The following is a 16,878-nucleotide window of genomic DNA, read 5'->3' on the forward strand; positions in this document are numbered from 1 at the left end:
TGTAATATCAACCATGATGTCCAGATCTTTTTCCTGGATAACAACTCCTAAAATGGAACCTAATATCGTGTAGCTACAATATGGGTTATTTTTCCCTATATGCATCACTGCACTTTTCCACATTATATTTCATCTGCCATATGGACACCCAATTTATGTGCAGTTTATCACAATTGCTTGTGATTTAACCACTCTGAATAATTTTGTGTTATTTGCAAATTTGATCACCTCACACATTGGACCTCTTTCCAGATCATTTATAAATATATTAAAAAGCACCAGTCCAAGTACAGATCCCTGAGGCAATCCAGTGCTTACCTTTTTCCACTGTGAAAACTGACCATTTAATCCTTCTGTGTTTCCTATCTTTTAACCATTTTGCATTCCACAAACTGACATCTCCTCTTATCACATTACTTTTTAGTTTTCTTAGAGGGAGGAAGTTTGTCAAATGCCTTCTGAAAATCCAAATATATCACATCTACCGGTTCACCTTTATCCACATGTTTATTCACCCCTTTAAAAAAAAAAAGTAGTAGATTTGTGAGGAAAGATTTCCCTTTGGTAAATCCATGCTACTGTGTCGCATTATATCAGTCTATATGTTCTGTGATTTTATTCTTTATAATAGTTTCCACGATTTTTCCCGGCACTGAAGTCAGTCTCACTGGTCTATAGTTTCCTGAATCACCTCTGGAGCCCTTTTTAAATATCAAAGTTAAAGTGGCCACCTTCCAATCTTCAGGTACAATGGATGATTTTAATGACAGGTAACAAATTAATTGTAATAAGTCTGAAATTTCCTTTTTTTAGTTTTCAGAGCCCTGGGATATATATATATATATAATTTGGTCCAGGTTATTTGCTACTTTTCAGTTTGTCAATCTATCCTACTACATTTTCCAGGTTCACCATGATTTGGATCAGTTCTTCTGAATCATCACCCTTGAAAACTATCCCCAGAACTGAGATCTCCCCAACATCCTCCTCAATAAACACCAAAGCAAAGAATTTGTTTAGACTTTCCATGATGGCCTTATCTTCCCTAAGTGCCCCTTTAACCCCTTTATCATCTAACGGTCCAACTGACTCTCTTGCAGGCTTTCTGCTTCAGATATATTTTTAAAAGTTTTTATTATGAGATTTGCCTCTACAGCCAACTTTTTTTCAAATTCTCTCTTAGCCTGTCTTATCAATGTTTTACATTTAACTTGCCAATGCTTATGCATTTTCCTATTTTCATCAGATGGATCCTTCCAATTTTTGAAGGAAGATCTTTTGGCTAAAATAGCCTCTTTCACCACTCCTTTTAACCATAGCAGCAATCGTTTGGCCTTCCTTCTACCTTTCTTAATAAATGGAATCTATCTGGACTGTGCTTCTAAGATGGTATTTTTTAACAACGTCCATACCTGAATCACTTATTCACACTTTCGGATAATAGAAGGACTAGGGGGCATTCCATGAAGTTAGCAAGTAGCACATTTAAGACTAATCGGAGAAAGTTCTTTTTCACTCAATGCACAATTAAGCTCTGGAATTCGTTGCCAGAGAATGTGGTTAGTGCATTTAGTGTAGCTGAGTTCAAAAAAGGTTTGGATATGTTCTTGGAGGAGAAGTCCATTAACTGCTATTAATCAAGTTTTCTTAGGGAATAGCCCCTGCCATTAATTGCATCAGTAGCATGGGTTCTTCTTAGTGTTTGGGTAATTACCCGGTTCTTGTGGCCTGGTTTGGCTTCTGTTGGAAACAGGATACTAGGCTTGATGGATCCTTGGTCTGACCCAGCATGGCAATTTCTTATGTTCTTATGTTGTTGCCTTTTGTGGGTCACTTTTTTTTCTCCAAGGACAAGCAGGATGGTAGTCCTCACATATGGGTGACATCATCAGGATGGAGCCCAATCACGGAACACTTTTGTCAAAGTTTCTAGAACTTTGACTGGCACACTGAGCATGCCCAGCATGCCACTAACCCTGCATCCAGCAGGAGTCCCCACTCAGTCTCTTTCCGCGCAGCAGTTGCCTTGCAGTTATCAGGAGCTCTGTGAGATTTTCCTCACAACGTTTCCTCACGTAACTTTTCAAACTTTTTAAAAAATGTTTTCCCTATCCGGGTTTCCCCCTTGTCGACCATCGACGTTCGCTAGCGTCGGTAAGTTTTTACCTGCTTCATTGCGGTTGGTATCCGATGGTACTCTCATCGGTGCCCGACGTCCACCGACTGAGCGTCGGGTTTATTTTTTCAAAAACAGCGACTGGCCTCTGGAAGTTCCCCGAGTGTCTGAGGACCCACATGATGTATATGTTTTATGCTTGGGGCCTTCCCATGACGTTCAACTGTGTACCAGTGGCACCCAAATGACACCGAAGTGCCACCGGGCCCGCTTAGAAAAAATGGAACACCTGTTCACATCTAAGCGTTTGACCCCACTTGCACCGACTCGGAAGCCATCCTCGTCATCGACTCCGTCGCCATCCACTTCTCAGGCACCGGTGACCGCCAATCACTGGGATCTTCTTTTCAAAGTTTGCTCCTTGATTTGTGGGACCATTTCCAGTCAAAAGACAGATAGATGTCAACTATAAACTCCAATTACTCTCTACTCTTCGAATCCACTGTGTTTTCCATATATCGCTCCTTAAACCTGCAATTCTATCCTGGCCTACTAGGAAGCCAAAGCAGTCCTCTGCTACAATTGTTGATGGATACACAATATGAAGTACAAGAGATCTTGGATGTTAGGAAAGGGAGAAAGGGACTGCAATATCTAATCTCCTGGAAAGGTTATGGCCCGGAGGAGAGCTCTTGAGAGCCCGTCAGTAATATTCAAGCTCCTCAACTTATCCGTGAATTCCATCAGCGCTTTCCTCGCAAACCTAGACCAAGGAGGCAGAAAGAGGGACCTTGCAGGAGGAGGTACTGTTAAGAATGAAGTGATTCTCAGCGATCCCACGGCGCCGCAATGACCATCGGCGGCAGCTGCCTCAAGTAGGAGCATGCTGGGAAGCACGCTCTATCATGGCTCCTTCCCCCACCCCCCCGTCACGCTGCACGTCTTTGCTGGAAGTTTCCATGGTAAGAGTGGGAACATTAGAGATTTAAACGCCATCCCTGCTACACTTCTCTGCCTCAGCAACAGACTGGTTTAGTGTTTGGTTTTGCTGTCTGTGTTTCTCCTTGCTTTGCCTCGACCCCGGACTGGATTTTGGATTGCCTTGTCTACTGCCTGCCCCGACCCCTCACTGGACTTTGGAATTGGTTTGTCTGCCGCCTCGACCCCTGATTGGACTCTGGATTGGATTGTTAGCTGCCTTCACTGACCCTGGTTCAGACTCTGGATTGGATTGTTCGCTACCTTCATTGACCCTGGTTCGGACTCTGGATTGGATTGTTCGCTACCTGCCCTGACCCTGGTTCGGACTCTGGATTGGATTGTTCGCTGCCTGCACTGACCCTGGTACAGACTCTGGATTGGATTGTGTGCAGCCTGCCTCGACTACTGGACTGAACTCTGGATTGGACTATATCCTGTCGATCTAGCTGCCTTCGGAGCGGGATCCAATCTCCATTCAGGGTAAGACTGTGACTTTCTGTTATTGGATCCACTTAAATCGTAACATTTGTACATCTCTCACCTTCCATCAGGGAAGTTTAAATGTAAAAAGACTAGTGATTATTGGTCTTAGTTGCTCCTTGAGTCCTCTTTTGCCTATTTCTTTAAAAAGCCAAAAAAAAAAGAGGGGGAACATATAAAGGAGAGGATGAATCTTTAAAGAAACTAAAGGTTATTTACAGAGGAAAAAGGAAAAGGTGTACATGGTTCAAAAGATATATTTATCATGTTTCCAGGTGGTGGTCTTTGAAAGGAAATCTTTACAAGTCACTGCCATTTATGTGAGAAATGTCACTGCCTTTTTAGCCTTCATTAGCAAATGATTTCTGAGTTGGAAGGGGACTAGCTCTGGTCAATTTATCTAGGTAAAAATATAGTATTGGCGATAGTGGATTGGCATCTAAGAGTGTGTTTATAATGTAATACTACTACTACTACTCCTTATTTCTATACTGTTATTAGACACATGCACAAAAAGCAAAGTGGAAGCCGATCTGTATTGCAGAGAAGCAGGACAAAAGGTAAAGATCGGTGTACTGTTCCAATACGAATTTCTCATATATCATGGTTCGTTATGATAATACCACAAATTGTTAATTAGAATCCTTAGTGTTTGAGTACATTTGATGGCTTTAAAAAAGCAATCCAATGTTCATAGAATTCCTAACAAAACCTGTTTCGCATAGTGAGTGTTTTTTCACTCACTATGCAAAACAGGTTTGTTAGGAATTTGTGGTATTATCATAACGAACCGTGATATATATGAGAAATTCGTATTGGAACAGTAGCCCCTGAGGCAGCTCTGTTATGAGCGAAACTCGGCCAGAGTCGGGCGTTTTCCAATAAAGAATCCCTTGTTACACCGATCTTTACCTTTTGTCCTATTAGACACATGCTGCCAGGCCCTGATCTCTGGAGCTTAGTCTAATGAATAAGGTTTCAGGAAATGTATTTATTAAAGGAAACATTGTTAAAATCAGCAAGGCTATGATCAGGGAGAGCCAGGGCTTAAGATATAAAAGCAACATCAAAAAGTTGGGTTTGAATATGGCACAGAAGGGAACATGATACAGTAAGGTGGAAAGTGCAGAATCAAGAGTTATTGTAGTTGGCTCTATTAGCACAGGCAACAAGTCTGTGTGAATCAGTTAACTATCATTCCATATGACTCTGGTATTCATCCCCAGCCCTTGAAGAGCCATCAACAAGTCATATTTTCAGGATATCCCTAATGAATATGCATGAGAGAGATTTTCAAGTATACTGCCTCCATTGTATGCAAATCTGTATCATGCATAGTCGTTAGGGATATCCTGAAAACCTAACCTGCTTTTGCCCCTCAAGGACTGGGGTTGAATACTACTGACATATGAAGTAATTTCTGATACTTCCAAAATGGTTGTTCCCATAATGGATTTTGAGGAATTGTAAAGAATTTTAAATATATGAATTCAGTGGCAATCTCTGTATGTCAGGGGTCAGGAACCTTTTTGGCTGAGAGAGCCATAAACGCCACATATTTTAAAATGTAATTCCATGAGAGCCATACAATATGTTTAAAACTAAATACAAGTAAATGTGTGCATTTTATGTAAGATCACACTTTTAAAGTACAATAAGTCTCTGAAAATATTACACCAGGCCTTAAGACACCAATACATCTCCTATTAGGAAAACAGACCAAGTCAGGCTGCTATAGAGTCCTACACAGAAACTACACGCCAGCAGAAAACCTCACCTGAATCACGTGCTGTCCCTCACCTAACATAGAATAAAGAGACCAAAACGCATAACAAGAAGCATGCAGAAAAAACTGAATTGGAAACTGCAACAAGCCAGAGTCTCTGTATGCAGTGTAACAAAGGAAAAAAGAAACATCACCCATCCTTATAAAACAAATCAAGAAATATAAAATCATCAGCAGTAAAACTGTACTAACAAAAAGAACATATTTCGAAACAGCTGATGAGTGGAATATCCAATAATTAAAAACTCATCTAAAACATTTCCAGATACCAACAAAATATTTCAAAATAGCAGACACAAAGACCCAGTAATGAAAAATAATAAGGATACAAAAATTTTTTTGCTCTGCATACCTGGGAACGTTTGATATCCAGGTGTCCTGAGATTGTTCTGAATTAGCAGGAGGTGGGGTGGTTTCCTTGGAACTTTCTCCTCTCTCAGTCACATACCAGCGCTCTCTCTCACACTGGCTCTCAATGACACACCTATACACACATGCTCTCAGTACTCACATATACACATGTTTTTTCTCTCTCACTTATATAGGCTCTTAATTACACATTTACACACATGCTGTCTATCTTTTCACGCTGAAGAAACAGCAAGGAAGGCTGTCTAACAAAGCCGTGAGGGCAACAAAACAGGATTAGCAGCCAGTGTCCAAAAAAAAGGAATTTCTTTATTGCAAGATAACACGAGTGTGTAGAAAGTGCCCAACTCTGGCCGAGTTTCGCCCTCTCACAGTGGGGCTACATCAGGGGCTCAACTCAATTCGTGTATTGGATGATAGAAAACAAGTCTTAAAAAAGACTATACATTGGGTAGTTGTTGGATTGGCTTGAAAAAACCTATTGGCAGCAATATCACTGTTTTTTTCAATTATTCATCAATACAAGGTAGTGAATGTACCGGTATGCTTTAAGCTTGTGACAGCACACATAGACGGCAGCATAGCTTTACCTTGTTCACCTTATTTCACGGGGTGGGGGTGGGGGCGAGAGAGAGTAAATGAGCGAGCAAGCATCGCTCACTCATTCACTCTCGCCCCCACCCCGGGAACTCGCGGCAGCAGCAGCCTCCTCCCAACGCTAACCTCTTCATTTTCAGCCCTCGCGGAGGCGGAGTCCCATCGGCCGCAGTTGAACCTCTTCATTTTCCTCCGAGCTGCGCTGCAGTCTTCTTTTCTTCGGGCCGATGCCGAGCGCACTAGCGTGGCCTCTTCTTGCCGCGCATGCACCCGATACGCTCCACTTCCTCTTCCGGGCCGCGGGGGGGGGGGGGGGGGGTGCGGGAAGAAGAGAGCACGCCGGTGCCGCTGACTCCAGCTGTCCTGCCGCGTTCCGCCCGGGCTGACAGCATTTTAAGCCCGGGCGGAGGAGGACCGGGGAGCAGCTGGGTCAGCGGGAAAGTGTGGCGACACTTGTCTGCGAGCCAGATGCAGCCCTCAAAAGAGCCATATCTGGCTCGTGAGCCATGGGTTCCCGACCCCTGCTGTATGTGATAGAGAATATTTGCTATGTGTTCTTATGAAATATTACACAGTAGGCACACTTCTAAAATCTTGCCACATTTGTAAATTTTACATGTGCATTTGAAACATTTACTTGCAACATTGAACAGGTTTAAACAAGACTTGCAGCTGGGAATTCAGCAGGAGCTGAAAATAAGTAAGATGGGGGAAAAAATGCTTTAATCTGCATCCATGAGTGTTCTCTTTCCTTCTATTTTTCCTTTTTTTTTTTTTTTTTAATCAGACAGTTCATTCTTACCCGTTTAAGCTTCCAACTCAGTTGGAACCTGGGCTGGGGTCTGGTGCCATGAGCCTTCATTTACAGCTACCATGGGTATCTTTCCCAAATTTATATCTCCCCTTCCAGCTTACTTTAATCCAGTCATTGTAGTGGCAGTCCCTGCCCAGAAGCCTTTTACCAGAGTTTCTTCCAGAACCCTGCAATCGTGAGCCCAAATCTGGCCGCTAGATATTACATAAAAACATAAGAAATTGCCGTGCTAGGTCAGACCAAGGGACAATCAAGCCCAGCATCCGTTTCCAACAGAGGCCACAAGAACCTGGCAATTACCCAAACACTAAGAAGATCCCATGCCACTGATGCAATTAATAGCAGTGGCTCTTCCCTAACTAAACTTGATTAATAGCCGTTAATGGACTTCTCCTCCAAGAATTTATCCAAACCTTTTTTAAACCCAGCTCCACTAACTGCACTAACCACATCCTCTGGCAACAAATTCCAGAGCTTTATTGTACGTTGAGTGAAAAAGAATTTTCTCCGATTAGTCTTAAATGTGCTACATGCTAACTTCATGGAATTGCCCCCTAGTCCTTCTATTATTTTAAAGTGTAAATAACCAATTCACATCTACTCGTTCAAAACCTCTCATGATCTTAAAGACCCCTATCATATCCCCCCTCAGCCGTCTCTTCTCCAAGCTGAACAGCCCTAACCTCTTCAGCCTTTCCTCATAGGGGATCTGTTCCATCCCCTTTATCATTTTGGTTGCCCTTCTCTGTACCTTCTCCATCGCAACTATATCTTTTTTGAGATGTGGCAACCAGAATTGTACACAGTATTCAAGGTGCGGTCTCACCATGGAGCGATATAGAGGCATTATGACATTTTCCATTTTAGTAACCATTCCCTTCCTAATAATTCCTAACATTCTGTTTGCTTTTTTGACTGCTGCAGCACACTGAGCCAACGATTTTAAAGTATTATCCACTATGATGCCTAGATCTTTTTTCCTGGGTGGTAGCTCCTAATATGGAACCTAACATCGTGTAACTACAGCAAGGGTTATTTTTCCCTATAATCAACACCTTGCACTTGTCCACATTAAATGTCATCTGCCATTTGGATGCCCACTCTTCCAGTCTTGCAAGGTCCTCCTGTAATGTATCACAATCCACTTGTGATTTAACTACTCTGAATAATCTTGTATCATCTGCAAATTTGATAACCTCACTCGTCTTATTCCTTTCCAGATCATTTATATATATATATATATATATATATATATATATATATATATATATATATATATATATATATATATATATATATATTGAAAAGCACTGGTCCAAGTACAGATCCCTGAGGCACTCCACTGTTTACCCTTTTCCACTGAGAAAATTGACCATTTAATCCTACTCTCTGTTTCCTGTCTTTTAACCAGTTTGTAATCCACGAAAGGACATCACCTCCTATCCTATGACTTTTTAGTTTTCTTAGAAGCCTCTCATGAGGGACTTTGTCAAACGTCTTCTGAAAACCCAAAAATACTGCATCTACCGGTTCACCTTTAGCCACATATTTATTAACCCCTTCAAAAAAATGAAGCAGATTTGTTAGGCAAGACTTCCCTTGGGTAAATCCATGTTGACTGTGTTCCATTAAACCATGTCTTTCTATATGCTCTACGATTTTGATCTTTAGAGGAGTTTCCACTATTTTTCCCGGCACTGAAGTCAGGCTCACTGGTCTATAGTTACCCGGATCACCCCTGGAGCCTTTTTTTAATATTGGGGTTACATTGGCCACCCTCTACTCTTCAGGTACAATGGATGATTTCAATGACAGGTTACAAATTTTAACTAATAGATCAGAAATTTCATTGCTATTGCCCAATGACTATGACTCTATGGAAGCTGCGGACACTTCTTCCGCAGCATCCCCACGCCTAGCCAGCTCGGGGAGCAGAAGATCTGAGCTGGCAGTGGATTTCAGGAGTTTTTTTCATGGCAGTACACAACACTGAGCTAAGCCGCAGCCCACTCCCTTCTTTTCCTTTAAAAGAGGACTCTGTTGGGAAAAGAGATACTTTTGAACACGATTGAGTTTGAAAGTGGAAATCACTATATCCAAATGGTGAATTTGTGCTCTGAGCTTACTTTGTAATGTAATGATATTGGCAATTTATTTTATTATTTATTTAACAGTTTTTCTATACCGACATTAAAATACACATCATATCGGTTTACATTATAACAATAAAGTAATGGAAATGGAAATTACAAAGAACAGGGGATGGGGAAAACAGGACAACCAATAATTAAAAGTGTAGGCAAAGGGAAAAGTAGATATAACAGAGCAAGGCCATTAGAGGGCAGTAAATTCGGATGAAACAAGGATATTTACATAATGCAGAGAAAGTATATAATTACATAATTACAATATTCAGCACAATTCTTTGGAGCAATGGGGGTTACATCTGTAGGAAGTGGCGGGGTAGGAGTCGGTGGAAATTATTCTGGGAAGGCCTGGTGAAAAAGCCATGTTTTTAGCATTTTTCGGAATTTTAGGGGGCATGGCTCAAGGCGGAGATGGAGGAGTAGGGAATTCCAGAGGGTGGGGCCAGCGATCGACCAGGCACGAACTCTTGTGGATGTAAGTCGGGCTTTCTTGAGTGGGGGGATTTGTAATGTGCATTTGCGGGTCGTTCTAGTAGGTCTGGAGGACTGGGTGGGTTTAAAAGGGTCACTTAGCCACGAAGATTTTTGAGTGTAAATGGCTTTGTGTAAGATGGTATGGGTTTTGAAAAGTATACAGTATGAAATGGGGAGCCAATGTAGTTCCTTCAGGATAGGGGTTATGTGGTCGGATTTACGAGCATTGCTAATTATCCATGCTGTTGCGTTTTGGAGTACCTGTAACGGTCTTATTGTGGATAGGGAGAGGCCAAGGTAGAGGGAGTTGCAATAATCAAGCTTTGAGGATAAGGTAGCTTGAATGACAGTTTTAAGGTCGTGTGTGTGGAGAAGGGGCTTGAGTTTTTTTATGACCATAAGTTTATAAAATCCTCCTTTTATGACAGAGGTAATGTGGTTTTTCAGATTCAAATGTGTGCCAACTAGGACGCCAAGGTTACGCACAGGTTGTTGAGAGGTAAGGGTGGCGAACATGGTGTCATTGGAGGGGGAGAGGTTGAGAGACTGGTTATGAATGAAAATGAGTTCAGTTTTAGCGGCATTGATGGTGAGCTGGATGGATGTGAGAAAAGTGTTGATAGAGGAGAGGCATTTTTTCCAGAAGTCAAGGGTCACAGATAGTGAGTCCTGGATAGGGATGATGATTTGGACATCATCTGCGTATATGTAGAATTTGAGGCCGAGCTCTGAAAGGTGATGGCAGAGGGGGAGGAGGTAAATGTTAAATAGAGTAGAAGAGAGGGAAGAACCTTGGGGCACCCCTTGTGAGAGGGTGAAGTGGGAGGATTCAAAGGTGCCTAGTTTCACAGAAAAGCGTCTGTTGGAAAGATAAGATCTGAACCATAGGAGGGCAGTGCCCGCGATGCCGATATTGGCAAGGCATGAGATAAGTAGGTCATGATTAAAAGTATCAAATCTGCGGAGATGTCAAGGAAGGCGGTGAGGAAATTTTGACCTTGATCAAGGCCGATAAGGAGGAAATCGGTAAGAGAGAGAAGGAGGGTTTCGGTACTTAGGTTCTTGCGGAAACCGAACTGTGAGGGGTGGAGGATGTCGTTGTCATCTAGGTAGTTGGAGAGTTGGGTGTTTACAACTTTCTCCATGATTTTAGAGATGAGCGGGAGATTGGATATGGGACGGTAGTTAGCTGGGTTTTTTGGGTCAAGTGATGGCTTCTTGAGAAGGGGTTTGATTATTGCATGTTTAAGGGGATTGGGAACTGAGCTGGAGGAAAGGGATCAGTTAATAATCTCTGCTGGGGGGGGGGGGGCAATGATGTTGGGGATGGAGAGAAGGGATTTCGTGGGTATAGTATCAGATGGGTGGGATGCAGGTTTGGATCTCCTAAGGATTGTCTCGATTTCTTTAGAGGATGTGAGTTCCAGGGTATTAAGAGAATTGTTCAGGGGGAAGGGGGGTGGGTTATGTTTGGACTGGGGGGGGCAGAATAGAGGGGTGGTTGCTTGTGGGAGGGTGAGGAGGAGGTTGGTTATTTTGTTGTGGAAGAATTGAGCAAGTTCTTCACATTTCGAGCTAGTTTCTACATCTGTGGTTGCGGGTGTGGGGGGCGAGGTGAGGGCTGCGACGGAGAAAAGAGCTTTGGGGTTGAACGTGTAATGATGGATCTTAACAGTGTAGTAGTAGTCGCGTTTAGTATTTTGAATGGCATGGCAGTATGTGTGTAAGTAGGATTTGTAAGCAGAGGAGTGATGAGAGTTGGGGTTTTTGCGCCAAGCTCTTTCTTTATGTCTGAGGTTGTGTTTCATTTGAAGCAGCTCCTTGGTGTACCAGGGTTTGTTATTGGAGGGGGAGGAGCGTTGCTTGCGTGTAATGAGGGGGCATAAATTGTTGGCTATATTTTGGGTGAGATTAACCCAAGATTTGAGTGCAGTGTCAGTGTCAGTGGAGCAGTCTAGTTTGAAGGATTCGGATAGAGCTGTGGAAAGCTCCTGAGATGTGCAGGTTTTATGGTAAGACATAGATTTGTTATTTTGGGTCTGATTGCAGGTGTTAATGGCGCTGACTGTGAGATGAGTTTCGATGATTGAGTGATCAGACCACGGGACAGGGGTGCAGGTAGGGGGAGAGGTGACATGGATGCCAGAGTTGGTGAAAAAAAGGTCGAGGGTATGACCTGCTTTGTGAGTAGGGGCTGAGATAGTCTGTGTGAAACCTAAGGCATGAAGGGCAGTCAGGAAGGTTTCACAAGATGAAGAGGGGGGGATAGAATCTACATGGAGATTGAAATCACCCAGGAGGATGGCTGGCTTTTCATTGTTGATGCTATTGGCAAAGAGTTCAATGAGTGGTGAGGGATTATGTTCCAGAAGGCCAGGGGGTGCTTATATGAGGCAAATTTGTAGGTCAGGGGATTTAAATAAGCCGACTTCGAGTTTGGGAGGGTGGCTGATTTTTAAAGGCATGAGTTTAAGGCTTTTTTTTAGCAATAAGGAGAAGGCCACCTCCTTTTTTTTTGGGTCTGGGAATGGAAAAGATGTCATGGGAATAGGACGGGAGTTGATTCAGTAGGACAGTATCCATATCCTTGAGCCATGTTTCAGTGACTGCACAGATTTCGGGATTGTGGTCTTGGATAAGGTCTTCAAGGAGGTGCGTTTTTTTAGATAAGGAATGGGCATTGAAGAGGATGAGGGAAAGGGTAGTGAGGCCGAGTAGTTGCGTTATAGGTGAGATAAGGATGGGGAGTAAGGATTTGTGCTGGGTTTGAGGGTTTGGAGGGCGAAAGGGTGATAATCTGAGCAAAGGGCGGTGAATGCGGGGGATGGGGAAGGAATTGGTCGAGGTGTGGGAAAAGGGGGGCATGTTGGAGGGAGGAGAATAGAGAAGAGAAAGAAAAAGAGAAAAGTGCAAGGAGGGCAGTATACAAACTGCAAAGAGTGAAACACTGCAAGGAGAAAAGTATACAATATGCAGGAAAAATTAGTTTCTGTGTTGAGGGAATGGACGGAAACCGGGGGAAATTTATACCATGTAGGGTTCAGTCTCGCGCAGTTGGCAGATGGTAAAAAATTGCTAATGCAAGCTACAAAAGTGGGCTATAATCAACAATACAGAGATTTTAAAAACAAATGGGAAATTCAGTATGGGGCTACACAGTGCTGAGAATTAGCATGAGGCAAGAGAAAGGCTGAGGAATCACAGATAAGCATCATAGGTGGGAAAGGCACATGGAGGGGCAAGGTGACACCGAAGATCACAGGGAATAAGCAGGACAAAGATTTGTAATCATACAAAAGCCTATTGGCAAGACAAAGATGGTGGACAGAAAGGGAAGGTGCTACAGGGAGAGGCAGGTAGAGTACGGGAAAGATGAGACCAGGAAAGGGGAGGAGGTGAGGGGAGCACAAAGGGGCAGGCCCCTTAGTCGCGCGACGCCAGAAGCAGGGCTGGGCTTTAAAAGAGCCCTTTAGCCCCGGATGATAAAGTCAGGGGGAGGAAGGTCCATCGCCGCGTGGTGAGGTGGGATTCAGGCAGGTGAGGTGGGATTCAGGCAATGAGATGAGGTCAGAGCCATTAATTGAGAAATTGTTGCACAAGGCTGGAAAAGCTTGGGCAGCAGGTCTTTCAGATACCTAAAATTCAGCACCAGCCCACAGGCCCAGGTGGCTTCAGGCATGGGCCTGGATGGTTCAGCTGTTTCCAGGGACAGTCCCATAGCTAGACATAAGGAACTGCTGAAGGAGAGAGAAAAATGTTGGACAGGAAAAGGAAAATATAGTTAGGCATACAATTTCCTACACCCCTAGCTAAGAATTTTGACTGGTGTCTTAAGTTTCAAAGCATTTTCCACCCCTACTAATGCATAAGCATATGGCACTGCTAAATCAATCACTTTGCAGAATTTCTACTTAATCTTTTATGAATATCTTTGATTTTGTGCCTTGTGCTATTCCTTAATGTACCATACTGTACTGTGTAAGTCTTCATTTCTGAAATCTGAAAAACAATAAATCAGAATTTTCATTAAAAAGTGTAGTTCTGTTTCAGGTTATAAAAAATAGTTTTAATTTAGTACTTAAGTTTTAGTTTCTACCCTTCACCCCAAGATATCCTTTCTAATCATTCAGATTGCCTTCTTAATTGTACCCCTGATGTCTGGCCCGCCTTTTTTATACTCTTAAATTTTGCAAGCCTTTTGTTCTTGATAAGCACATCTGATTTCCTTCTGTGGGAAGAGAATGACACCGATTAGCTTTGTTGCTGTCTCTGTAAAGCTTTCTGACTGTAGCTTTGCATTTAACTGCATCACGTGGGCTTGCAGGAGAGGTGGCAGTGTTGTTGAGCTGTATCTGCAAGCATTTTTTAGATGTGACTCTATGGAGGAAGATGTCCTAACTAGTAAACTGAAAGGGAATTTGACTTTCTGAATGGACATCCTATATTAGCTGATACACATGTAAGTACGCATGATCTTAGTGTTTTTACACAGTATCCAAAATTTCACTGCTTTTGTTTCCTGCTAAAATTATTCATTGCGTGTTTGACATACAGTGCTGCTTAGGAACACAGATTTATATTTTTATATGCTGATCTTTATAGTTGGTGGTTCTAACACTTGGAATAATATATTTGCAAAGGTTAACACTTTATATAATAATATGCTTATAGTTTGGTTTGGATACACAGTTTTCTGATCTGGGATTTATGGGACACGGTGTTTAAGAATTTTTACAGCCATCCTTTTCTGAGTCATGAGTCTGTATGTATACTTTTAGTTTTGAAAAGATTGTGCATTGATTATTTTAATAAGTGAATAAATAATAAAAAAAATGAATAATAGTTGTATTTATCTGTATTGTTAGTGTTTAACTGTATCACGCATTTTTGTTAGCATAAGTAATTAGGAGGGGAACAATTTCTGTAAAACCAAATTTCCACAAGGAAATGAGAAGTAAAGTGGTATAAATTTCTAACTTAAGCTTCAATTAAATTGGAGATTGCTATTTATTTTGTACTTTGCAATTTTATTTCAATTCTATTAAATTAAAAATGTATGAATGACTTTTACTTACCTGTATATATGTTGAGACCATCTTTACAGCTAGGTTTGTAATTGATCATGGCATAAATCTAGTCTACAAAAGTGGTTTCATAAAAAAACCAAATTACATGGTGAATGGTAGCAATTATTTGAATAGTAAAAAGTATAAATAGACCTACATTAATAATACAAAGATGGAATTTGAGTGAATTATTACTAGACAAAATGCATATGTATATCATATGACAAATGTGAAAGTTTTCATTTTTCCCATGTTGAAATTAGCTACAAGCATAATCCTGTTTTCTGATGTCTTTGATAGCAAACTTGTCAAACACTTGAAACTTTAAGGTCACTGCTCTCATTTTTAGAAAACCAAGTGTACTGGTTTCTTTGTAATCCATTTTTCTTGTGTTGTAGAATACAGTCGTTTCGAAGCTAAAATACATGACTTACGAGAACAGATGATGAACAGCAGCATCAGCTCAGGGTCAGGGTCTCTACGAACAAATCAGAAACGCTCTCTCTACGTCAGGTAAACATGTAATCTAAACATACTTTCTCTTCAGAGGTCATCCTTACACTTTCCATGCTGCTACTTTTAACATGACTTCATCATGCCACTGGAATATAACTTCTGTTTTCAGATTTTATGCAGGTTTTTTGGAGATGGGGCAGGGCTGAGGGGCCTTTGTTTTTGTAGCTAAAAATGTTACAGCAAGTGTCATTTAACTGCATGTTAAGTATTATATACAACACAAACTATTTGATGCTTCTTGATCAAATCCTCTGCTAGAATCATGTTTTATGCATAAATTTCAGTATGGGTTATGTTGTTTATTTATTTATTTATTTTTAATTTTTATATACCGACCTTCTTACATAAAATGCAAATCAGGCCGGTTTACAGTGAACGTTGAACAAGCAGGAAATACAATTCCTTAGTCTAATACATTGAACATCTAGAACTGGAAAAATATAAAAGCAAACTTTTTTAGACAGCTTAATAAAGGTTAATTAAATAGTAAACATAACTAAACTTATTTTACAAGAAGCACGACGGTTAGCACGAAGGGGAGCACAAAGGGGAAATCCCCTTTGTCGCACCCCTTCGGCGCACGACGCCGGATGTAACGGCGTCGTTTACCGGCTCTGCCGTTAGCGTGATGTTAGGTTTTGTGTCACTAGTTGTGCATGTGTTTTATTTTTCGCTTTTGAATGCATATGTTGAGAATCACAAAGGATCTCTGAAGGATAGGAAGGGACTATAAAGATGGGCAACTGGAAGGGCCGTATGGTCTTTATCTGCTATAGTGTAGGTTTCTGTGGGAACGATGAAATAAAGTGTGTTCTGCAGAGCCCACAATTTTACCTTCAGTTGTATGCACATTTTTTTGTTTGCAAATGTTGTTCCTGATGCAGCAAGGAGTTTTCTCCAAATAAATTGTGTGTGTAAAATTGCGTGTCCTACTTAGCGCCCTCGCATAAAAATCCCATGCAAATGAAGACATTATTACCCCCCCAAAGCAGAGATGCGCTGGCTTAACTCGGGTTTTCTTAGTGCTGGAAATTTTAATCCTGGTCAGAGGTGGAGTAAAGTTTCCGGTGCACCTTGTCAGTCTATAAGCAGAAACTGAAATTCCAACACCATGACCTGTAATCGAGATTTATGGGCAGAAAATATACTTTGCATACACACATTGCTTTCTGCATATAGCTATGATTTATGCACACAAAAAATGCTATCTGCACTGAAAGAATTTTTGAGTCTATAAATCATATTTTATGTGCACAATCATATTTTGTGCATATGTCTTTTATGCGCACAAAACAAGATTTTTATTTGCATAAATCATGGCTGACAGACTCCCCTTCTAATTTAGCCTGTGCTGAGCGCACTTTTAACTTTGCACATATTTTCCAGTCAGCACACTTTTTAATCTCCTGACACATTAGCACATCTTTAGTTTAGTTTACTGCATCTAGAGATTTAAAAAAAAAAAAAGTTTAACCTGTGCGTTAAGAAACTGCACTGAATTTCAATGTACAGTTTTAACCCACATGTTATTA

General features: G+C 41.4%; 1 protein-coding gene across 17 annotated transcripts in view; it reads left to right on the forward strand.

The window, feature by feature from the left end:
* DLG1 (discs large MAGUK scaffold protein 1) overlaps positions 1 to 16,878 on the forward strand; it is an 890,153-nt gene that overhangs the window by 590,545 nt on the left and 282,730 nt on the right. For all 17 annotated transcript variants that reach the window (XM_029615884.1, XM_029615888.1, XM_029615886.1 and 14 more), the window contains one exon: positions 15,229 to 15,343. In XM_029615884.1, the coding sequence (XP_029471744.1) occupies positions 15,229 to 15,343 (115 nt within the window). The remainder of the gene's footprint in view (positions 1 to 15,228; positions 15,344 to 16,878) is intronic.

The sequence above is a fragment of the Rhinatrema bivittatum genome, chromosome 9 (genome assembly GCF_901001135.1).
Source record: "Rhinatrema bivittatum chromosome 9, aRhiBiv1.1, whole genome shotgun sequence".
In the NCBI taxonomy this organism is placed as follows: domain Eukaryota; kingdom Metazoa; phylum Chordata; class Amphibia; order Gymnophiona; family Rhinatrematidae; genus Rhinatrema; species Rhinatrema bivittatum.